Source organism: Neoarius graeffei, chromosome 14 (assembly GCF_027579695.1).
Source record: "Neoarius graeffei isolate fNeoGra1 chromosome 14, fNeoGra1.pri, whole genome shotgun sequence".
Taxonomy (NCBI): Eukaryota; Metazoa; Chordata; class Actinopteri; order Siluriformes; family Ariidae; genus Neoarius; species Neoarius graeffei.
Window position 1 is genome coordinate 33,016,392 of NC_083582.1, and position 25,603 is coordinate 33,041,994.

The following is a 25,603-nucleotide window of genomic DNA, read 5'->3' on the forward strand; positions in this document are numbered from 1 at the left end:
ACATGACGTATGAACAGGCGAATGTGCTTCTCTTTATTAGGGAGTGTGAAGTATTCTGTCAGAGATGGTTGGGAGACGGATGTAAGTGCAGAAGGTGTGTTTATTAATACAAGTGAAGACAGGTAAACAATCCAGAACGGCAGGCAAAATCGTAAAACAGTGAAACAGGCAGTAGGTCGAGCGAGGACAAACAGGCTATCGGACATGAAACAGAATCAAAGACGAGAAACAAGAAATCAGGGATCAGGAAACTAAACAAGGAAATAAGGCTCGGTAATGTGTCAGCAACACAACTCAATACTTCGCAAAGTGTGTTTTCACAGTTTTTATATAGGCGCGTTGATTGCGCCTTAATCCTGTGCAGGTGCAAGTCGTTTACGGTGTGTGTGTGAGAGTCTGCTTGGCGTGCGCACTGTCCGGAGCGTGCCCAAGGGTCTATCTGATGCATGTGCCAAGGCACGCAGGTGTGACACTTTTGCATGAAATTAGTACAAACATTAATATAGATATAAATATCTTATGCCAAATTATTATGGCATGTTACAAAAAATAAAGAAAAATCCGAGTCCTCGTCTCCAATTTACGAATCTGAATGCAGTTAATGCGTGAGTCCGAGTCCAAGTCTGAGTCATCAGTGCTCAAGTCCAAGTCAAGTCACGAGTCCTTAAAATTAGGGCACGAGTCGGATTCGAGTCCGAGTCCTGGACTTGAATACTACAAGCCTGGTGATAATAAAACAAAATTCAATAATGAAACAAAGCATGTTTCTTCTTTTCTTCTGTGACAGCTTTAATGGTCATGTAACACCATTTCAAATTTCGAATAGCGACTCAAGATTCCGGAGGCATGGTGGTGTAGTAGTTAGCATTGTCACCTCACAGTAAGGAGGTTCTGGGTTTGAGCCCAGTGGCCGATGGGGGCCTTTCTGTGTGGAGTTTGCATGTTCTCCCTGTGTCTTTGTGGATTTCCTCCAGGTGCTCTAGTTTCCCCTACAGTCCAAAAAGTCATGCAGGTTAGGCTAATAGGTGGCTTTAAATTGACCATAAATATGAGTGTCAATTTTTTTTTTTTTGTCTCTATGTGTCATCCCTGAAATGATTTAGTGACTTGTCTAGGGTGTACCCTACCTCTGGGAGAGGCTCCAGCTTGCCTGTGACCCTACACAGGAAAAGTAGTTACGGATAATGGATGGACTGAAGATTCCATGGAACTTATTTTCATTTCAACTTTCACACTTTTTAAGGTAGTGCTGCTTTATGTATATTTCTAGAGTTGACACATATTTTGGCCACATCACGGAGTTACAAACAACTCCTATACGCCTGGGAAGGCTGGCACAACAGCTCTGGAAAACCACTCAAACCCCTTTACCCTGAATTTGTTAAGCTCAGCAACAATGCCTCCATTATGGATGGTGAGTATGACATTTTACATTCAGAGAGAGCATGTAGGAAATTGAATGGGGGACAGAAAACGGAGAAGAATGTTCAAAGAATGTTAGAAGGACATTAGAAGGATGAGCTGAATTGCTTGTGTACTCTCCAGGTTTTGCAGACACTGGTGCTTATTGGCGTTCCTGGTACGAGTCTCCAAACTTTGAGCAGGACCTGGAAGACCTGTTCAATCAGCTACAGCCTCTCTACCTGAACCTGCATGCCTTTGTCCGTCGCAAGCTGTATAACTTCTATGGCCCCAAGTACATCAATCTCAAAGGCCCCATCCCTGCCCATCTGCTCGGTCAGTTCCTATAATGCACTAGGGCTTGCTCCTTACAGAAAGAATGATACTGATATAGTTGGTTTCTGTAGGAAACATGTGGGCACAAAGCTGGAACAACATCTATGACTTGATGATCCCATTCCCTAACAAACCCAGTGTGGATGTGTCTAACACCATGGTTGCCAAAGTAAGTTAATTGTCCACATTAATTTTCCAGGGAATACCATTCCTTCATCCAGGGCATCAAATGATTAGCTAGATCAAGCAAGTTAGATTAGACTAAGATTTTGACTAAGCCTGATATGAAAGCCAAAATCTTGTAGAAGGTCTGGTATTTACAAAGCGCGCTCAGATTACTGGAGAATACTGTAATACTGACAATGACAACTGAATTTCATTTTCACAGGGATACAATGCTACCCATATGTTTCGGGTAGCTGAAGAGTTCTTCACCTCTCTTGGTCTGATCGAGATGCCTCAAAAGTTCTGGGATAAGTCCATGCTGGAGAAGCCCACTGGAGACCAAGAGGTGGTTTGCCATGCTTCTGCATGGGACTTTTATAACCGAGAGGACTTTAGGTGAGCACTGTCTGATTACTTATGTACTGAAATACACATATACAGTAATTTGTCTCATTTCACAACATAAAATTGTGGAAAAAAATGTGGCAGATCACAGAATCCAGGGACACATGTTATGCCCGGGGGCATTTTGAGTTATTGACAGATTCAGAAAGTACAGTTTCTAAGCTTTCCAATGATGCCTTCCATGTGGAGATCTGACAATATTTGAAGAATGTGTGGCCTTTTGAAAGTGCATACTTCTTAAAACAGGAAAGGGAGAAAATCGCCCTCAAAGTTTTCTTTCTCACTTACTCCAGGTGCAGGGAGGGCACATAATGGTGCTCATTTGCATGATATTAAGGCCAAGTTTACATTAGACCGTATCTGTCTCGTTTTCTTCGCGGATGCACTGTCCGTTTACATTAAAACGCCTGGAAACGCCGGGAAATGGGAATCCGCCAGGGTCCACGTATTCAATCCAGATCGTGTCAGCTCCGGTGCTGTGTAAACATTGAGAATACGCGGATACGCTGTGCTGAGCTCTAGCTGGTGTCGTCATTGGACAACGTCACTGTGACATCCACCTTCCTGATTCGCTGGCATTGGTCATGTGATGCGACTGCTGAAAAACGGCGCGGACTTCCGCCTCGTATCACCTTTCATTAAAGAGTATAAAAGTATGAAAATAGTGCAAATACTGATGCAAATACTGCCCATTGTGTAGTTATGATTGTCTTTAGGCTTGCCATCCTTCCACTTGCAAGTGGTAAGTGACGCGCATGCCCGATATGCACTGGGATCACACACACAGCGGCTCAGTCCCGAATCACTGCTCGTGCGCTATACTCGCGCGCTCTGTGAGCTGCGCAGGGCCGGAGTGCGCACCCTCCAGAGGGCACTCGCTGTTCAGGGCGGAGTGATTTGGAGCGCAGGATGCCTGTGGAGCCGAGCGTATCCGTGTATTGGCGTTGCTGTGTGCACGCGAATCGTGTATTGGTGTTGCTGTGTGCACGCTAATCGTTTTAAAAACGTTAATCTGATGATCCGCTGATACGGTCTAATGTAAACCCCACCTAAGGAAAGCCCTACCCCTACTAACTGTCAAAGACTGTCAGACTGACTGCCACAGACTGATGAGAATTAAAATGCTTGTATTAGGTTTTAGATTTAACTCTTTAAATATTAGCAGCCAGTCAGAAATAAAGTTTTTTTTTTCAGTTAGAAACTGAAATGACACTCAAAATAACATGGACAAATCCCAAATTATTCACAACAGAATTTAGTTTTGACACGTAGGTAAACTGTTTTGCCAGAGATGTGAACTTTTGCAAGTGATCCATGGTGTTTTGCTGAACCATCCTGTTTTATTTTCATAAATACACTAAGTGAATGCAAATGAGCCAAAGCAATTGAGAAGGCATGTGTGACGCATGTGTGAACACCGTAAGAAAGATAGCACGATGATAACACAACTAACACAATGCTAGTTTCATGTAACCAAACCACAACACTCTCCAATACATGCAACATTTATAACATTCTGTATGCACATTATGGATACTCCAGAGCCCTCCAGCAAACATCATCAATAATCAGGATTTCAAAATGTATTCCTTTGTTTCCTCCATTTATTGACTTATTGTATGTGATCAAATGTATGCCTTGATGAATAACTACACTAGTTTTTTGATACAATTACATAGTGCACTGCAAGAAATCCACTAAGTGTTTTTGATTTCTTTTAGGCATCACACATTTATTAGAAAACACAGCAAATGTTCAAATATTCAAGTTAAATACTTAGCAACAGTATCAATAAATCCACACATGAACAATAGCAATGATATCTATGACCACAGCTAATGTGCAAAATATTAAAGTTAAATACTTAACAAAATCAACAAATCCACACATGAACAATGGCAAAACACCTAGACTTAATTATACAATAAAGATACCTATGAAAAAAGGTGATTTTTTTTTCACACACAATGTGATATCCGGACTTCATAATTTATCACACCTGCTCCTGCTTAGCAACTTCTAGAATGTACACCTCTGTTGCACACATAGAAAAACTGCCAGCTGATCTAAGCTGCGCTAATAGCGGCGCTGTGCACACACGGAGCTACACATTACAACCGACATATTTGCACAGGATCTATAAATGTTTAAGTATAATTTAAATTATGGTGCCATCTTTATCCATGACAGGATTAAGCAGTGTACCACAGTGACTATGGAGCAGCTCTTTACTGTGCACCATGAGATGGGTCATATAGAGTATTACCTTCAATACAAAGACCAGCCAGTCAGCTTCAGGCGAGGAGCTAACCCTGGCTTCCATGAGGCCATTGGAGACGTGCTGTCTCTTTCTGTATCCACACCTAAACACCTGCACAGTATTGGCCTGCTTGACACACTAACTGATGACATTGGTAATTCCAAGGACTTACTAAATAATCAGTGGAATTCAGTCAATAATTTCTTTAAAAGGATTAATTTGACCAATGACTGCTTTGGTATATTTCAGAAACTGACATAAATTACCTGTTAAAGATGGCATTGGAGAAGATAGCCTTCCTTCCTTTTGGATACCTCATTGATCAGTGGCGTTGGGGTGTGTTCAGTGGACACACACCTCCTGAACGGTACAATTCCGAGTGGTGGTACCTCAGGTACGTTCTGGTGGTCTGCAAATCTTGCTGTCATGTTGGTTTATCCCTTTAATTGATGTACTTTATAAAAGAGCCTATCTACAGTACAAGTATAGCTGAGCTGTATCAATAGATAGAAAAAATGTTATTAAAAGTTTTATTTCTGTACTTCACAGAAAAAAATACCAAGGTATTTGTCCACCAGTAAGACGGACAGAGGAGTATTTTGACCCTGGGGCAAAATATCATATTCCAGGAAATACTCCATACATCAGGTGAGATTATGATCTAGTGCTGCTGCAATGAAGGTTTTACTCCTATTTGCAAAAAATTATATTAAAATGAAAACATGGTGTTTGAAACCAGGCTTAAGAGTTTTGTTCTCCACACCGTCTTTCAGACCGCTAGTTAAAGTTAGCTTACTGTGGCCTCAGAACAGTGTTGTAGTCGAGTCACTAAACCTCGAGTCCAAGTCCAGTCTCAAGTCCCCAGTGTTCAAGTCTGAGTCAAATCATCAAAAAAATTTTGAGTTGAGTCCGAGTCAAGTCCACTATTGATCCGAGTCCAGTCCACACCATTTGATGGTGGCTGTTTTAGCACCATTAACATTAGTTTGTTCCTGACCATGAACAGGCGAATGTGCTTCTCTTTATTAGGGAGTGTGAAGTATTCTGTCAGAGATGGTTGGGAGACGGATGTAAGTGCAGAAGGTGTGTTTATTAATACAAGTGAAGACAGGTAAACAATCCAGAATGGCAGGCAAAATCGTAAAACAGTGAAACAGGCAGTAGGTCGAGTGAGGCACAAACAGGCTATCGTAGACTCGGCAGAATCAGAGACAAGAAACAGGAAATCTGGGCTCAGGAAACCAAACAAGTAAATAAGGCTCGGTAATGTGTCAGCAACACAACTCAATACTTCGCAAAGTACGTGTGTTTTCACAGTTTTAATATAGGCATGCTGATTGCGCCTTAATCCTGTGCAGGTGCGAGTCCTTTACGACGCGCACGTGAGAGTCTGCTTGGCCTGCGCACTATTTGTAGCACACCCGAGAGTCTATCTGATGCACGCACCAAGGTGCACAGGTGTGACACTTGCACGAAAGTAGTACAAAATGAATGTAGATATAAATATCTTATGCCAAATTATTATGGCATGTTACAAAAAATAAAGAAAAATTCCGAGTCCTCGTCTCCAATTTACGAGTCCAAATGAAGTTAATGCACGAGTCCGAGTCCAAGTCATCAGTGCTCAAGTCCAAGTCAAGTCATGAGTCCTTAAAATTATGGCACGAGTCGGTCTTGAGTCCGAATCCTGGACTCGAGTACTACAAGTCTGCCTCAGAGCTGCCCTGGATGAATGACAGAGCACTGAGAACCCTATGTCCCACAACAAGCTATTTATTAGATTAATTATAGCTATTTATCCAATTAGCTCACTACTGTCAACCTCAGATCTGCCCTCAGCACCATGCGGAGTGAGTAGTTTACAAAGTGTCATTACTATTAGGCCCTAAGGGCGCTTACTGCTTAATGCATTGTACAGTATGTTGTTTGAGATACAGCCATGAACGTGTATTCACTTTCTTTCTGATTAATCTGTGGGATGTAGAAGGGTTAATTGTCTCCAAGCAGCACTCTTCGGGGGGGAAAAAGCATTTATGTTCTGCCAGAGATGGTAAAATTCCTAAATTTTAAATCCACCAACTGTAACGTCTCAGTGCCTCACAGTAGAAAACCAAACCGGTGTTTTTGTCTCCTGCATCATTCTTTATTTCAAACCAAAGCTAATCTGTTGATGACTGTTACATGGTAGTCAACCAGTTAAATATAGAGTATTACTCTGTCTTTTAGGTACTTTGTGAGCTTCATCCTGCAGTTCCAGTTTCATAAGAAGCTTTGCCAGGAAGCTGGACACACTGGACCACTGCATAAGTGTGACATCTATAACTCAACCAAGGCCGGGGATGTTTTAAGGTACATACTAATCCAGAATTACCAAAGACCATCATAAAAATGGTACCTACTGCCCTCTGGTGAGGTACACCATAATACAGATGTGAGTAGGAAGTCAAACTCTTGTGGTTACCAGAGCACTGGTCCCCCACTGTAACCTACCCTGAGCAAAAAGAAGTTTATTCAAGTGTACTATGAGTATACTTATTTTTTTTACTAAAACTGAGGAAGTATACTTGAAGTTGACTTTTTATAAACTATATTTTATACTGTATACTTAAGAATAGTATAGTGAAGTATACTTGGCTTATACTGAAAAGTATAAACAAAAGTCTAAGACTAAGTACATTAATACTAAGACTTACACTTATACTTTAATACTAAAACTTATACTTTAGTATACTTTTTACGTTTTTCTGCCACAAAGTACTAATACTTAGTATATCTTGCTCCAAGTGCATAATAAGGTCAAGTCATTGACTCATGCTTAACATTTAATTTATATATTAATATAATATAATGCTGGAGTTTAAAACTTTACAGTATATAGTATGTGTGCTCAATTGCATTATCTTTATGTACCTTAAAATCATACACAAAAACAGAAACTTTTGACTTGACTTTATTGATCAATTTCTCCAGTAAGGAAGGACTTGATTTCATAGGTCTTTATTTTTGAAATGTTTGAAAATATATCAAACTTGTTTTCAACATTCTGTCTTGTGATTTTGTAAATGCATCACACTCTTGTGTACATACAGTATGAGTAAAGTTTAAGAATACTTTAAGGAGTATATTTCCAGTATATAAATAGTAAGCTACAAGTCATATGCCAAGCAAACTTAAAGTATAACAAGTAAACTAGTGAAATAACCAACGTTTATAACAGTATACTTAAAGTATACAATAATAAACTAAAAATAGGGACTCGAAGTATATAACTAAGGGGCGTCGTGGCTCAGTCAACTAAGGGGCCAGCCCATAAATCCTTGGTTCGATTCCGACCCAAGGTCATTTCCCGATCCCTCCTCGTCTCTCTCTCCAGCTCATTTCCTGTCTCTACACTGTCCTATCCAATAAAGGTGAAAAAAGCCCCCAAAAAAATCTAAAAAAAAAAGTATATAACTAGTGCAATAGCAGTATATCGATAGGTGTACTTGTGGTATACTTTAAGCATACGAGAGGGATATACCAAGTACATTGATAGTATATAGATGAGTGTACTTGTTGTGTACTTTAAAGTGTACTTTTGCAAACTTAAAATGAACTTTAAAGTATACTTTTATAAACTTGAAATGTTCCAATTTAGTCCGAAAAAGTATTAAATGTGTATACTTTCTAGTACACTAAAAGTACATGGTCTGTAGTATACTTGCTATACTTATACTGAAGCATACTTAATAAAATTAACTTTAAGTATACTACTTTTTGCTAAGGGTAGCTATGTAATAGGCGAGAGGCTGAGGGCTATAGAAATGGAGATCTCAATGTACCTTAAGGGCCTGGTTAGTACTGGGACAGGAGACTGCCTGGGAAGACCAGGTCCTGGCACGGGAGGGACTTTGACTTTTTTGACTAATCCAGAATTCCTGTTTGAATATCTCAGGAAAGAGTAGTCGTTATTTTTTTTTAAACTTTGGTATACAAATCCTGCAGTGCCGTATTTGATACATTGGATACAAGGAAATTTTTGTTGGAAGACAAAATACATGGTAGACAAGATGTCTTGGTTTAGAACATACTGTGAGGATGGCTTCTTTGAGTTGAGCGTTTTCTTTGCCTCTGTTTTAAAGGAAAATCATGCAGTCCGGTTCATCGGAGACCTGGACTAAGGTGTTGCAAGATTCTTTGGGCACGAACAAAATGGACGCCAGTGCCCTAATGGAGTACTTTCAGCCCATCACCACCTGGTTGGAGGAACAGAACAAGCAGGCAGGTGAAACACTCGGCTGGTCCGACTTTGATTGGATGCCTCCTGTTCCACAAGGTTACCCAGATGACATTGGTAAGATCTTAGTGTAACTCATAGAGCTGTTATGATACACAAAATTGAAATTTGACACAATTCAGTGGTGCCTCTATACAATGCATTTTGGATACAGCAAAAATAACTATTGGGTTAGTAGGATTTTATTTTCAATCAGTTAAAGCCTTCAGTGTTATCAGAGTAAAATAACTGACAGTAGGCATATCAGATGCTCACTGGCCGTGCTGTGAAAATTGTGCATGCAGACGCTCATCTAGGTTTCCAAATCTGTCATTGCTTAACTCTGGAATATTTTCTATCATGAATACTATCATTAAAAAGCTTATAATCTCTGCTTTCCAAAGAAATGTATCTTGTTAAGATCTGTTCAGTACTTTGGGAGTAATGGCAGGTTGAAGTTGGTGCAACAGAGTAAAAACTCTGCTCACGGGAAACTGCCGGTGCTTTTTGAGTCACGGGTCAAAAATTTCCATCAGTTAGTTTTGATGTTATGCTTTACTGGCGACTTTGAAGTGAGTTTTCATAGCTTTACCTACTTATTTTTTTCAAATCAAACTGAGTCATGTAAATAAATGACTATTTTAGAATATAACTGTAGTTGTTTTGATGAAGAACATTGAGATCTTAGTGGTCAGAATGAGATTTAAAAAAAACAGATGTTAGCAACACGAGTGTCAATTTCAATTCAGTTAAATGGAATTGTTTATTGGATGTGGATCATACAGTTTTGTTGAGGTTCGCCTTGAAAGCTGTGAATATTATCATTTATATTCTTTAATATAAACACTAGTAGGCCCTGCTTTTGGGAAATACAAAGCCCTACAGAGCACAAACAGGGTATTAGAAATAATCTTTTATTACTTTTTTATTGAGTGTACCGATCTAATGGTTTTACATAATTAGCACAATTAATACTAATTAAATATGAATTTGCATAATTTGTTTTTACTAGTTTTTTAAAACTTTGTATTCAGTATACAACCGTCTATGTTCCTGCCAATTTCCATGTAAATATCTTGAAAAATAGAAAAGTTATGAAGAAAAAACATTTGCTCTCATTGGTTAATGAGGCCCATTTTGGACCATGTGATCCTCATACGGAATATTACGGCAGTTTTCTAAAAAATTAAGCCCTTTTTTCCATCTTTGATTTATAATATCTCAAGAACGGATAAACATATTTTAATTCTGTGAAAAGTATGTTGTTCTGCATTCATTTCTGAATTCAGTGAGAGCAGTTTCAAGCAGGCAGCACGGTGGTGTAGTGGTTAGCGCTGTCGCCTCACAGCAAGAAGGTCTGGGTTCGAGCCCCGTGGCCGGCAAGGGCCTTTCTGTGTGGAGTTTGCATGTTCTCCCCGTGTTTGCGTGGGTTTCCTCTGGGTGCTCCGGTTTCCCCCAAAGACATGCAGGTTAGGTTAACTGGTGACTCTAAATTGACCGTAGGTGTGAGTGTGAATGGTTGTCTGTGTCTATGTGTCAGCCCTGTGATGACCTGGCGACTTGTCCAGGGTGTACCCCGCCTTTCGCCCGTAGTCAGCTGGGATAGGCTCCAGCTTGCCTGCGACCCTGTAGGACAGGATAAAGCAGCTAGAGATAATGAGATGAGTTTCAAGCAATTTGGATTGAATTTGAATTTTCACCTGATATGCCTACTAACAATAATGACATTAAACATTAGCTCAGGGTTTCAAGGACTCATAGCAACAAAGCTATCTTTGCAAGTGAAAATATATTGAATAGAGTCATATTTGTCTAGCATTTCTAGTATTATAAGATTACAATAAACCAAATATATGACTATATATATATATATATATATATATATATATATATATATATTTTTTTTTTTTTTTTGTAGCATTCATTTATAAATTCTCTTCCAGTTAAATCTTGGAATGCAAAAAAAAAAAAAAAATCACCTAAAATGGGATGAATAATATTATATTTTGAAATATATTATATTTATTATATATTTTTATTCAATATTTATAATAATCTTACAATAAAAGTATTAGGTTAAATTTCCCATTGTCAAGATATTTTCACTTTCTATTTATTTATTTTTTGGCCAACACCGAAAGATCTCAAAGTAGTGTAAAAAGTTCAGGAATTGGAAAAGGGAGACTTCTTCTTGACAGTCTTTGCACCTTTAATGATTACAGGCAAGGCAAGGCAAGTTTATTTATATAGCACAATTCATACACAGTAGCAGTTCAATGTGCTTTACAGAGGTAAAAGCAAAACAGTAAACAATAAAAAATAAAATTACATAAAATAAAGGGGGAAGAAGAGAGAAAAATAAAAATAATATGAGAATTAAGCAATGGTAGAAATAAAGTAATAAAATGAAGTAAAAGTTCAGTAAAAACAGCAGAATAAAATGGAATAAAAGTTAAGCAAAATTTAAAACATGCAAAGACCTGTAAAAGTTAAGTAAAGTTTAAAACATGTAAAGATGATGATATTTATACAGTCAGCAGAAAGCATCTGAGAACAGCTTGGTCTTTAATCTAGATTTGAAGCTGCCAACAGCAGGAGCATTTTTGATGTCCTCTGGGAGTTGCTTCCATAGCTGTACTGCATAGGAGCTAAAAGCTGCTTCACCACACTTTGTTCATAGGCAGTGGTCCGAGGTGAAACGTAGAATATCAACTTTATTGTCTAGAAGAACGACCCAAAAAGCGAATTAAATTTTCCTAGTGTCTAATTTGCACCCTAAAATTGAATAAAACGGTTAAAATATACTGTTTTGCCCAATTTCCGAAAGTTTGTTTACATCTCACTTATGCGCACTGTCACCACTAGGGGGCCATCGTCGTGACGTCATTTAAGCCAAACAGACGGGGAGCAGTTCTGTGTCGTGGCTCAGATGGCTAAGGCACCATACCATAAATCCGGGGACCTGGGTTCGATTCCGACCCGAGGTCATTTCCTGATCCCTCCCCGTCTCTCTCCCGCTCATTTCCTGTCTCTCTACACTGTCCTATCGAAAAAAAAAGTTCTGTGTTTACCTGCGAACTGAGCACACGTGTATGGACTTTGGTCGTGAGAGGTTGTGTAAAATAAAAGCGATAACGATTTTGAAGTAGGAACTCTCCAAATTCAAAATCTGAAAGGGATGGCGATTTTGAAGTAGGAACTCTCCAAATTGAATATCGAGAGGTGAAACCATATATGTATGAATCTATGACCGTTGCGAAGCAATCTGTGAACGTGGCTCACTGGTTTGACCGCGCGGCCTTGGAATCGGACAGCGACTCGGCCGTCTCTGATCGCAGTGACCCCGGACCTCAACAAGACTCGCACCCAAACAATTTATCCTGGTAGTTATGATAAATTCCTACTTTCGTCGTAATACTAAATAAGAGCCCTTTTGAAGAATAATTAAACCGCCCTCCCTAGTGGATATAGGGAACGATTACTTGACAGTGCGCCGGTAGGCCACAGTAGCCTGCCATCCGCGGCATTATACTATTTATAGCCGACTCTAAGCGAGGAAATATCCCTTTGTCTCATTTCCACAATGATTGTACAGGATCCCTCAGGATTCTTGACTTGTCAATTGCAAGCAAAAGTAAAATATTTACCTCCAATCTTCTCCTTTTTGCTTGAGCGTTGCTGCTCCGTTTCTTCTTTGACTGCTTAATTTTGTTTCACGTGCACAATCCACTCTCTCCACCTCTTCTCCTCTTCCGGAAAAAAAACAACCCTTGGCTTCACGGGCACAATCCCCTCTCTCCACCTTGTCTCCTCTTTCAGAAAAAGCCAACCCTCTTGCTCCACCTCTTCTCCTTTTTCAGAAAAAGCCAACCCTCTCGCTCAGCCTCTTCTCCTTTTTTGGAAAAAGCCAATCCTCTCGCTCTGCCTCGTCTCCTCTTCCGGAAAAAAACAACCCTCTGGCTTCACGCGCACAATCCACTCTCTCCACCTCATCTCCTCTTTCAGAAAAAGCCAACCCTCTCGCTCTGCCTCTTCTCCTCTTTTGGAAAAAGCCAACCCTCTTGCTCTGCCTCTTCTCCTTTTTCGGAAAAAGCCAACCCTCTCGCTCTGCCTCTTCTCTTTCGGAAAAAGCCAACCCTCTCGCTCTGCCTCTTCTCCTTTTTTGGAAAAAGCCAACTCTCTCACTCCGCCTCTTCTCCATTTTCGGAAAAAGCCAATCCTCTCGCTCCGCCTCGTCTCCTCTTCCAGAAAAAAACAACCCTCTGGCTTCATGCGCACAATCCACTCTCTCTGCCTCTTCTCCTCTTCCAGAAAAAAACAACCCTCTCGCTCCGCCTCTTATCCTTTTTTGGAAAAAGCCAATCCACTCTCTCTGCCCTGTCTCCTCTTCCGGAAAAAAACCCCAGCCCTCTGGCTTCACACGCACAATCCACTCTCTCCGCCTCGTCTCCTCTTTTGGAAAAAGCCAACCCTCTCGCTCTGCCTCTTCTCCTTTTTCAGAAAAAGCCAACCCTCTCGCTCCACCTCTTCTCCTTTTTTGGAAAAAAAATGACCCTCTTGCTCCGCTTCTTCTCCTCTTTTGGAAAAAGCCAACCCACTTGCTCTGCCTCTTCTCCTTTTTCAGAAAAAGCCAATCCACTCTCTCTGCCTCATCTCCTCTCTCAGAAAAAGGTAAAAACTTCTTCCTGAACCGGTCCCGTTGTTACAGTTCACTGCGCAACAATAAGGCATGGGGTTTTTCTTTGGAAATTCCTGAATGCATGTCTGCACACAAGCCAAACGGCAATGTAAGTAAACGGAAGTGGACTCAACTCAGGCAGTTTGTTTGTCTTAAATGACATCACGCGCCGAGTGGTCACGAAAATAGCCGAACAGAAATTCGCCACGATCCGTGCTAACTTATTTTAATTATTACTTATTAACAATACTTCTTGGGACCAGAAGAAAATTACACAGGGTTTTTTAACATATAAAGTTTCAAATGTGCATAAAACTAAAACCGTTGCCTATGAGCTTTAAACTTTCCATCCACAATCTTACTTCCAACCTCTCCCAATGTGACATAAAACGATGCACCTGGCAACCCTGGGGTGACTCATGGTGTGTCTGAAGTCACACAGGTACTTGGTGTGACTCAACTTGTTTTTGAATTCTGTCTTTTCCTTCAAACCACATCTGCAGCTATGAACTTCAAAATCATTGCATTGATTTTTTTTTTTTTATTCACTTGGATTGGATCACACAGTAAAGGTGGTCTTAATGCAGCAGTGTGTGTGTTCATCTACATCATAGTACCATATGGTTGCATGCTAATATATAAAATCTTAAAAACATTGAGCTTGGGAGAAGTTAATGTTCTTAAATGAGATAAAAAGAAAGCTGCTTTATCAGACGATGTGTATCAGTGTTAGTTGACACCTCACATAATAGAAGTGGTGTTTTATGACATGTAGCCTACTTCATTATGTGATTGACATATAGATGTTTTGAATGAAGAGCTTCGTATCGAATGATACAATATACCAGATTGATATCACTACAGGCGGCACGGTGGTGTAGTGGTTAGCGCTGTCGCCTCACAGCAAGAAGGTCTGGGTTCGAGCCCTGTGGCTGGCGAGGGCCTTTCTGTGCGGAGTTTGCATGTTCTCCCCGTGTCTGCGTGGGTTTCCTCCGGGTGCTCCGGTTTCCCCCACAGTCCAAAGGCATGCAGGTTAGGTTAACTGGTGACTCTAAATTGACCGTAGGTGTGAATGTGAGTGTAAATGGTTGTCTGTGTCTATGTGTCAGCCCTGTGATGACCTGGCGACTTGTCCAGGGTGTACCCTGCCTTTCGCCCGTAGTCAGCTGGGATAGGCTCCAGCTTGCCTGCGACCCTGTAGAATAGGATAAAGCGGCTAGAGATAATGAGATGAGATAAGATGTCACTACACTCCTAGTATCTGCTGTGTGTAGAACTGCTCTCAAACACTGTGGAAGTGAAAAGATTTTTGTGTTTTGTTTATGATGATTAGCTAAGTGTTTATGCTTCTTTCAACTGCTGGGATTAATTTTTTTTGTGTGTATGTTATTGTATTTCAGACACAGGTGAACATTGGTTTGTTTTGTGCAATGAGTGCAAGTGCTGTTTTGATTTTTATTTATTTAATTCCTCAAGCACAATGGTGTAGTGGTTAGCACGGTTGCCTCCCAGCAAGAAGGTTCTAAGTTCAAACCCAGCGGCTGGCGAGGGCCTTTCTGTGTGGAGTTTGCATGTTCTCCTCGTGTCTGCGTGGGTTTCCTCCGGGTGCTCCGGTTTCTCCCACAGTCCAAAGACATGTGGTTAAGTTAATGTGGGGTGGCCTTGGGCTGAAGTGCCCTTGAGCAAGGTACCTGACCCCTGACTACTCCCCTGGTGCTCTAGTGTGGCTCCCCACTGCTCTGGGTGTGTGTCCGCATGTGTTCACTGCTTCAGATGGGTTAAATGCAGAGGATGAATTTCACTGTGCTTGAAGTGTGCATGTGACAAATAAAGGTTTCTTCTTTAGTTGGGCATCTTGACACTTCTTATTCTCTGGAATGTGTGGAGAGGAAGCTTTGCCAAGAAACAACTATGATGTGATAGAATAATAAAAAAAAACCCACTGTCATTTACACTGTACTAAAGTGCTATGTAGCCAATATGACAACTCTATGCACAGTGAATATGCTAACTACCATAAGTCTGTGAAGGTTCTCAGTCATCCAGGTCATCGTAAACCGTAGGTGCTAAAGAAGGCAACTTGGACCTGCTTGAAATCCTTGAAGACGTTTCACCTCTCATCTGAAAGCCTTCTTCAGTTCTGTCTGACTAGTGAGGAGTTCCAGGTATTTATCCTCTCATGGACCAAAAGCAACCTTAAGGAGAGTTGTTGAGGTCACATGTAGGTGTCATCCTGTAGGTGTTAGGGTCACTGGAGGCCAGGTGTGAATGGTGTTAGCAGCCTAGAGGGTCGTTAGGGTGATCTGTGCATCAATGGATTTCTCTGCCATCATGCGAGTCATTGAAGTCAGCGGAGTCTTGGTGTGGATGTGTATTCAGTTTTCTGGGAAGTGTGCCAAGGACTGCATTGTAGGTGGCTGAGAAGTGGTGTCTCAGACCACCTCTTCTGTTCAGTGATGGTCGTTCCAGGTTGAGTGAACGGCCTCCAGTGACCCTAACAACCTAGTCTGGCTAACGTGACTTCAAAGCTCTGCAAGCATTTGGTCTGGCAAAGATATTAAGCCCAACCGTTTCCCAAAGTGCGTGGTTGACCCGCCTCCCTGAAATGCCTCAGTTTGCTACTGGTTGAAGCCAGAAAAGGCTGTGACGAAGCTTAAACCAATCACATCACTCTTTCCTCTGACGTATGTGACGCGACGGGGCTAACTGCTAGATTAAACTCTTACCGAAGCCGGTCGGGAGCAAGGCGAAAACGTCCTTCCTTTCAATAAATACCTCCAGGGCTGCTCTTTGCTCCGTTTTCATTGAGAATTTGCTCCATGTTCGTAATGTTTCTAGTGAATGAAGCGCTTCCGGCATAGATTCTGTAAACAATCTATGGCTTCCGGTCGCAGTTCTACTACGTCAGTGCCTTGAACACGCCTCTACCCAGGGCCGTTGGAGATGCTCAAAGTTGATTGGCTCCTGATTTTTCGGGAGCTTGGAAGAGCTGTAGATAGCTTGCCTGGCCAGACTAAGCTCGCAACAGGCCCTCGTGTTGCGTCACGCTTAGGATGGGTGGGCCCAGGCTACTAACAACCTACAGGATGACTCAGAGGGTCAACAACCCATGTGACCTCAACGACTCTCGTTAGGGTTGCTTTTGGTCCACTAGAGGATAAATACCTGGAACTCCCCACTAGTCAGACAGAACTGAAGAAGCCTTTTGGATGAGAGGTGACATGTCCTCAAGGATTTCAAGCAAGTCCAGTTGCCTTCTTTAGCACCTACGGTCTAACTGACATGAGATATTCTTAAAATAAGATATTCCTTTATTGATCCCCATGAGGGAAATTCAGGATATAATACAGTATATTTTGTATTTTCCTGTTGTTAGCTAGAAGCGCTCTGAGGTAAATGAAGTGTAAGTATCTTGTAAGAGTGACTTCTTGGGCTTGTGATCAATTAAAGGTGCGATAGTTTTTTTTTTTTTTTCCATTTCTTTGTTCCTTAACCTGGAGGATCTGTAGACCATGATCAAAACAAAACAATGCATTAAGCCATGGTCTTAATGCACAAAAGTGTATAAATTCGCTGAGAAAGCATGTGATTTCCAATCTAGAATGCTTGTTAATGTTTGGCTACACTTGTTTTATAGACATTTTAGTCTATGGTACTCTGTAGATCCTGGAGGCAGAGCTTCATGAACATGGCCAGGAATGATTTGAATGTTGGACCTAGAGTACCTAATTTTCTAATTGTTAGAGATCTATTTTTTTTTTTGGGGGGGGGGGGGGAGAAAAAACAACTCTAATCTTATCTTATGTAATCCATCTTTAAGCTTAATACACTAATATCTGCATGAGCAACCAGATTAGTGAAATGTTTTTCTTCCACAACAACACCCTAACAAGGTGGCACTAGAATGTTGAAATTATGCCATGTTCCTCATTCGCAGCTAACAAAATAACCGATGAGGCGCAGGCAAAAATGTTCCTAGCTGAATACAACTCCACAGCAGAGGAAGTCTGGAACGCTTACACTGAGGCTTCGTGGGCCTACAACACGGACATCAATGAAGAAAACAAGCAGCTTATGGTGAGACCAGATTTCCTTTTTGGAATACAGTGCTTCAGCATCTAGTTCATATGCTTACACATATTTGTTTATTTTTGTACTAAACAGCTGCAGAAAAACCTGAACATGGCCAATCACACAAATATCTATGGATTGGAGGCCCGCAAGTATGACACTACTGATTTCCAGGATGCCTCAGTGAAGAGGATCCTTAAAAAACTCAGTGATCTGGAGAGGGCCGTGCTCCCTGATGCCCAACTGATAGAGGTACGAGCGAGAATGGGGGAAAAAAAGCCAAGAGATAGAGAGCGAAATTTTCCTAAAGGGCTGGGATGAAATTCTAACACTGTATGTATCTCTAGTAGGGGTGGGCGATATGAAAAATACTGCATCATGTCACGTTTCTCAAATGCGTTTCTATTATTCATGATATGTACTATCACAATATTATGCAAACTGTTTGATTTAATTAATGGCTACCCAGATTTTTTTTTATTAGCTTTATTAATATGAAAAACAAAACACTTTTGAATTTATAAAACAATAGAAAAGAAAAGAATGCAAAAAAATTGCAACATTTTACAATTTAAGATTGAGTACAAAATTTTAAAGCTAGACGGCCTTTCGATTTCATAAAATCAGTGAAATTTAGTTCCCTCTGAGATGTGGTCATTGTGATTATATGTTTATTTCTGTAATATTTCACAAAATATCAGGCCAATCTGTGGCTGGGAAGTTATTTAATTTGAGGCAATTCCTGAGCAAATAATGTGCATGAAATCACTCGCTTCACACAGTCAAGCAGACAGAGGAAGTCCATGTGCGCATGCGCAGGTTTACCTTCTTCTTTTGGATTTTATGGCAGCTGGCATCCACAGTGTGGCAATGCTGCCATCTACAGGTTTACCTTTGACCATGCACTGATGGTTCCATCATTCTGTCGCTAAACGAACAGCTGATCACACCGAGGTGCTCGCTGAGTGCCGGTATTTATTAGTTTGGTCCTATGTTTCCTTTCCTTTGCAACATAACATCTTTTCTTCTCTCTTTCCGTTACTGTAGTCGGTCTTTCAAGTTTCATTCGCACACTCACGTCCTCTATTTTTCGCTCCTGTTTCAAATTTGTATCCTACAATGCCTTGCGCGAATGGGGAAATCCCACCACGTGATGCATGATGTAGTATCTTGAATTGGGTCATGGTGAAGCAGGAAAAAATAGCGGAAAATTTAGGGCCACATGGCGCTAAATTCACTAATTGTTTTATTAAAAAAATTAATAAATTTGGAAGTCTGTGATTTGAATTCAGTAGCTTTCAGTCCACTAAACGAAAATAATTGGGTGTCGGGGGGAAAATTGTAGGTGCTAAAGAAGGCAACTGGACTTGCTTGAAATTCTTGAAGATGTTTCACCTCTCATCCGAAAGTCTCCTTCAGTTCTGTCTGACTAGTGGGGAGTTCCAGGTATTTATCCTCTAGTGGACCAAAAGAAAACCTAAGGAGAGTCATTGAGATCACATGGGTCGTTGACACTCTCTTGTAGGTGTAGGTCACTGGAGGCCAGGTGTGAATGGTGTTAGCAGCTTAGAGGGTTGTTAGGGTGATCTGTGGGTCATTGGCTCTCTCTGCCATCATGTGACTCATTGAAGGCTACATCCACACGACAACGGCAACGAGATGTTATTTAAAAAAAATATCGCATCCAAATGGGCAACGATCAGTAAAATATCAGGTCCATATGGCAACGCAACGCTTGCTGAAAACGATGCAATACACATGCCACACCTCTAGGGGCGCTGTAAGACGGTCCCTTCGGAGACACCAGAACAATAGAAGAAGGAAGGACGCATGCGCATAAGCTATTATGCGCGAGACTTCATATTAGCCACAAAGTCAGAAAAATCTGTTCGTAAAATTACATTATAATGACCAAATACAATGAAAAGTATTTTTCCAGTCTCACCTGTGAAAGGTAATCCCATGTGATCTCGTTTGGACGGTAAACCTGTTGGTACAGTTAAACGCAGCACATGAATGAGGCATCTTTATTCTCCGCTTTGACCCATCCAATATGGTGGCGAGGATGACGTATGATTCTACGCGGAAGGCGGCGTCTTTAATGGTCCGGAATAAATTGAATGCTACACGTTGATGGATTAATTTGTTCTTCTATGCCCTTTTTGAGGAATGTATTGTAGGACTTAAACCAACATCTGAAGAGGTGAGATCGCTCCTTTTTTTCTCTATTTTTGCTGGCGGGATTGACTCTGCCCTAAGGGTTATTCTCTCTCTCTCTCTCTCTCTCTCTCTCTGCACCATTACACAATAAATATTCACAGTGAAAATATTTTGTAAGCGCGTTTCATGAACCAAGTTATAGGATTTGTTGACAACTCGCATCAAGTTCGCACTCACAGTCATGTGGTTGTGACGTCATCGTAAACAAATCCGTTCTACTCATCCAGACGACTTCGCAACGGCAACGTTGCCAGATCTTTCCACTCTGGAACCCGTTCTCAAAAGATTGCGTTTTGGGGCACCCAAAACGCCGGTGCCGTGTGGACGCCAGGCCGAAACGATAAACAATTGTATCGGATTCACCTGAATCTGTTGCCGTGTGGACAGGGCCGAAGTCAGCTGAGTCTTGGTGTGGATGTGTATTCAGTTTTTTGGGAAGTGTGCCAAGGACTGCATTGTAGGTGGCTGATAAGTGGTGACTCAGACCACCTCCTCTGTTCAGTGATTGTCGTTCCAGGTTGATTCCTCTTTCAAACCACTGGTCTTCTCTGGCTAAAATGCATACACTGCAGTCCTAAAATGAGTGTCCTTTGTTATTGAGATATGAAGATAGACTGCAGAGTCCTGGCCTGAGGAACTGGCTCTCCTGTGTTGAGCCATGCGCCTGTGAAGTGGTTGTTTCGGTTCCCCAGTGTACAGGTCCGTGCATTCCTTGCTGCACTGAATTGCGTACACTACATCGTCCTGTTTGTGTCTGGGTATTCTGTCCTTAGGGTCAACCAATTTGTGCCTCCGAGTGTTGCTGGGTCTGAAGTGTACAGGGATGTTGTGCTTGTAGAAGATCCTCCTGAGTTTCTCAGATAGTCCAGAAATGTAGGGAATGGCAATGTTCTTGTTTGTTACTGTTTTCTTCCCTGTCCATTATGTTTCTTTTTCTGGTCTTGATAAAAGCCCAGTTGGGATACCCGCACTTCTGAAGTGTTTCCTTGATGTGTTTTTGTTCCTTCTCTTTTTCCCTCTACTGTTGTAGGAATATTCTGAGCCCTGTGATCTAAGATCCTAATGACCCCCAATTTGTGTTCCAGTGGGTGGTGAGAGTCAAACAGTAGGTACTGGTCTCTGTGTGTGTGTGTGTGGGTTTCTGGTAGACCTCAACACTAAGGCTTCTGTCTTGTTCGATGTGCACACTGCAGTCCAAAATGTCTCGGTTGTTTCCACTGACGTCCTCCCAAGTGAACTTGATGTTGATATCCACTGCACTGATGTGCTCTGTGAAGGCTTCCACCTCATGGGTTTTGATTTTTTTACCCAGGTATCAGCCACATACCTGAACCAATGTTTCCACTAGAGGATAAATACCTGGAACTCCCCACTAGTTAGACAGAACTGAAGAAGCCTTTCGGATGAGGGGTGAAACGTCTTCAAGAATTTCAAACCTATGCCAAGTCCGTTGCCTTCTTTAGCACCTACGGTTTACGATGACCTGGATGACTGAGAACCTTCACAGTCAGGGAAAATTCTTTTTATGACCTACACTTGGAAAAATCTGAAAGGCAGTATACCTTTAACATCCTGCATCCAGTCTGTCATAATTAAAATAATAATAAAAATAATATACACTATCATAATATACAATATTTCAGGAAAAAAAACATATTGTAAAATAATTTGTTAAAATACCAATCTAATTCTAATCGCACAGCCCAACCTCTAGTATATGAGGTATATTTGCAGGGGAAAAAAGTTAGACATTCTTGAGAAACGCTAAATCTGTTTTGAAAAGATAATTCTCTGAGCTTTTTTAAAAGGACCAATTAATCTAATAATAAGTGACAGGTTGTGCACCCAGGCCACGCATTTTATCTAAGGAGAGAACTCTGGGAGCTGGGGCTGGAGTTATGGTCAGAGTTTGAGGTAGGAGTTGGCAGGAAGAACAAGGTGGTAGGAATGAAAGCTACATCATGAGGCGTGAAAGCAGACATGGGTGATTGTAGCCGAGGAAGAAGGCAGAGTTTCAGGACTTTCAGTTCATTCCAGTTAATTTAGTGAGACCTAACCAAATAATCTCCTCTCTCTCTCTTCATTCATAGTACAATGACTTGTTGGCTTCCATGGAGACCACATACAGTGTAGCTAAAGTCTGTGATGATCATGGTACCTGTCTACCTCTTGATCCAGGTGAGTCTGTTTGCATTTCAGAATGTAGCTCAAAATTTCATGACCATCTTAAGAACTCCACGTTGGTTTCCTTCGGGTGCTCCGGTTTCCCCCACAGTCCAAAGACATGCAGGTTAGGTTAACTGGTGACTCTAAATTGACCGTAGGTGTGAATGTGAGTGTGAATGGTTGTCTGTGTCTATGTGTCAGCCCTGTGATGACCTGGCGACTTGTCCAGGGTGTACCCCGCCTTTCGCCCGTAGTCAGCTGGGATAGGCTCCAGCTTGCCTGCGACCCTGTAGAACAGGATAAAGCGGCTAGAGATAATGAGTGAGAGAGAGAGAGAGAGAGAGAGAAGTGCTCATTTTTATTACATTTACAGTGTTGCACTTATTCATAGTGACTTATCGAAGAAGTGCTTTGAAGCCTTGATCAAAAACATCCTCATGGTATGCTAGTCCACTAGATCAGGGACCATCGAGAGTATTTTGTGAAACCCAATTGTTTTATATTATTGGCATTAATTAAAGAATAAAAATAAAGAAAGCGAGTCAAAACAAATCCATAAATAAAGACACATAAAATGGGCGGCACAGTGGTGTAGTGGTTAGCACTGTCGCTTCACAGCAAGAAGGTTCTAGGTTTGAATCCCATGGCTGACAGGGGCCTTTCTGTGTGGAGTTTGCGTGTTCTACCCATGTCTTTGTGTATTTCCTCCAGGGGCTCTGGTTTCCCCCATAGTTCAAAGACATGCAGATTAGGTATGAATATTTAATGCTGAAAAAAATAATAAAACCCCAACCACTGGGGTTGCATAAGCCAGTGCATACTTAATGCCAGTCCCAAGCCTGGATAGACTGGGGAGGGTTGTGCCAGGAAGGACGTCTGGTGTAAAATGTACGCCAAGTTAAATATGTGGAACAGATCCGCTGTGAGCAGCTGAAAGAAGAAAAATTAATTTTTATGACAGAAGATTGAACACTACATGCTTTGTTTATGAGAGGAAAGCATCTTGTGTTAATGCTGTGCAGGCAGGGATACCAGCACCTTGACCCAACACTTAAAACCATTTTAAAATGGCCCTTTCCCTGTGTGATTGGGAACGCTTGGTATGCAGGATCACCTGGGTAGAGTGTAGGACACCTTTTTTTTTTCCTCCTTCCTTCCTCCTCCATTTTCATGTCACATTATTGTATTTTCACCCCCATTTAATTCACCTTTTCTATAATTTCTTTAGATCTTGACCTTTTCATGTGCTGCAACACTGTTAAATTTTTTTTTATTGGTATTGAAGTGAGTCAAAATAACCTCCACTTCTGCCTTTCTTTCACTGTTAGTTATCATTTTGTCTTTCTAGCCCTTTGTGAATATGACCATATATGGAGTGTTGTGGGTGCCATTAAATTCAAATGAGCTGTCTCAGGAATGTGCTTTGCACTTTATGGACAATCAATACACACACACACACACACACACACACACACACACACACACACACAAAAAAAAAAAAAAAAAAAAAAAAAAATCAGTGTTTCCGAAATGTTTTTAAATGCAGGGGAAATTTTTGTTCGGTTTGCCTTACGCAAACATTTACACACAAATTTACTAACAGTTTGATAAATGAGGCCCAATGTGAAAGTAGTCCAATTCAGTTTATGTCGTTACATAAAGGTTTCTATACAGATCTGAAAGAAATGTAACTCAAAGACAAAAGTTTTCAGTATTTTGCGTTCGTGAGAAATGACAGGGCAGCACGGTGGTGTAGTGGTTAGCGCTGTCGCCTCACAGCAAGAAGGTCTGGGTTCGAGCCCCGTGGCTGGCGAGGGCCTTTCTGTGCGGAGTTTGCATGTTCTCCCCGTGTCCGCGTGGGTTTCCTCCGGGTGCTCCGGTTTCCCCCACAGTCCAAAGACATGCAGGTTAGGTTAACTGGTGACTCTAAATTGACCGTAGGTGTGAATGTGAGTGTGAATGATTGTCTGTGTCTATGTGTCAGCCCTGTGATGACCTGGTGACTTGTCCAGGGTGTACCCCGCCTTTCGCCCGTAGTCAGCTGGGATAGGCTCCAGCTTGCCTGCGACCCTGTAGAAGGATAAAGCGGCTAGAGATAATGAGAGAGAGAGAGAGAGAGAAATGACATTAAAATGATAAAGAAAATGTTTTTTATACCCCCGCTCCGAAGGACTTTTTTTTTTTTATATATACCTCTGTCCATCTGTCTGTATCTCCGTCTGTCCAAAACACCCTTTTTCTCAGCAACCATAAATCATAGCCACTTGGTACCAAACTTCAGCTTGGGGTTCTATACCATGTGTACCGTTTTCAGGTCTGTTGTACATCGACTTCCTGTTTACCAACTGAATGTATTTACGAAACATATAGCGTGGATTTACAAAATTTTTGTAATACTTTTCTCAGCAACTACAAATCATAGCCACTTGATACTTGGTACCAGACTTCAGCTTGGGGTTCTATATTGTGTATACCGTTTTCTGGTCTGTCTCACATCGACTTCCTGTTTACCGACTGAATGTATTTACGAAACATATAGCGTGGATTTACAAAATTTTTGTAATACTTTTCTCAGCAACCACAAATCATAGCCACTTGATACTTGGTACCAGACTTCAGCTTGGGGTTCTATATTGTGTATACCGTTTTCAGGTCTGTCTCACATCGACTTCCTGTTTACCGACTGAATGTATTTACGAAACATATAGCGTGGATTTACAAAATTTTTGTAATACTTTTCTCAGCAACCACAAATCATAGCCACTTGATACTTGGTACCAGACTTCAGCTTGGGGTTCTATATTGTGTATACCGTTTTCAGGTCTGTCTCACATCGACTTCCTGTTTACCGTCTGAATGTATTTACGAAACATATAGTGTGAATTTACAAAATTTTCGTAACACTTTTCTCAGCAACTACAAATCACAACTGCTTGATATTTGGTACCGAGCTTCAGCTTGGGGTTTTGTACCGTGTATCCCGTTTTCAGGTCTGTCGCACATCGACCTCCTGTTTACCGACTGAATGTATTTACAAAACATATAGCATGGATTTTGATGCTATTTCAAGAAGGAAAATGCTATTTCAAAATGACAGTTTACCAGGATGCTGTTTGAAATCCCTGAGGAGAACACTGCTCTTTACTTACTTGTTTCAGGGTTCATTATTTGTTGAAGTCAACATTCATAATAAATGTCCTATTCCTTTGATTGCTTGCATTCTGATATAAGCGAGAGCAGAGGGATGCATAAGTGAGCAGTAGCTCACAGTTGATCTTGTTCAGATTGTTTGCCAGAAAAGGACCCAACATTATGTCAGTCTGTTACAGTTGAAGGTTTTTTTTTTTTTTGTAGACCTAACCAAGATCATGGCTGAGTCCAGGGACTACGACAGGCTGCTGTTTGCCTGGCAGGGTTGGCGAAATGCTTCAGGAAGGGAACTGCGCAAAAGCTACAAGAGATATGTCGAGCTCGCCAACTTGGCTGCCAGGAGTAATGGTAAATTGCTTAAAATGAAGGCTGCCTTTGTGAGAAAGAGGCCCACTGCTATGGATAGTAAATGATCAAAAATGTGGTCCAGTCTCTATTAAAATTAAACGGTTCACTTTATGGGAAATTAAAGTGTCTTTGGAATTGTGGTCAACTC

The 25,603-nt window shown here is 41.2% G+C and overlaps 1 protein-coding gene across 3 annotated transcripts in view; it reads left to right on the forward strand.

The window, feature by feature from the left end:
- The window catches only part of ace (angiotensin I converting enzyme (peptidyl-dipeptidase A) 1), a 56,700-nt gene that overhangs the window by 8,297 nt on the left and 22,800 nt on the right, over positions 1-25,603 (forward strand). For all 3 annotated transcript variants that reach the window (XM_060939556.1, XM_060939555.1, XM_060939554.1), the window contains exons 4-16: positions 1,271-1,414; positions 1,546-1,737; positions 1,809-1,906; positions 2,126-2,298; positions 4,498-4,721; positions 4,817-4,961; positions 5,117-5,215; positions 6,794-6,916; positions 8,689-8,900; positions 17,438-17,577; positions 17,665-17,823; positions 21,882-21,969; positions 25,312-25,455. In XM_060939556.1, the coding sequence (XP_060795539.1) occupies positions 1,271-1,414; positions 1,546-1,737; positions 1,809-1,906; positions 2,126-2,298; positions 4,498-4,721; positions 4,817-4,961; positions 5,117-5,215; positions 6,794-6,916; positions 8,689-8,900; positions 17,438-17,577; positions 17,665-17,823; positions 21,882-21,969; positions 25,312-25,455 (1,941 nt within the window). The remainder of the gene's footprint in view (positions 1-1,270; positions 1,415-1,545; positions 1,738-1,808; positions 1,907-2,125; positions 2,299-4,497; positions 4,722-4,816; positions 4,962-5,116; positions 5,216-6,793; positions 6,917-8,688; positions 8,901-17,437; positions 17,578-17,664; positions 17,824-21,881; positions 21,970-25,311; positions 25,456-25,603) is intronic.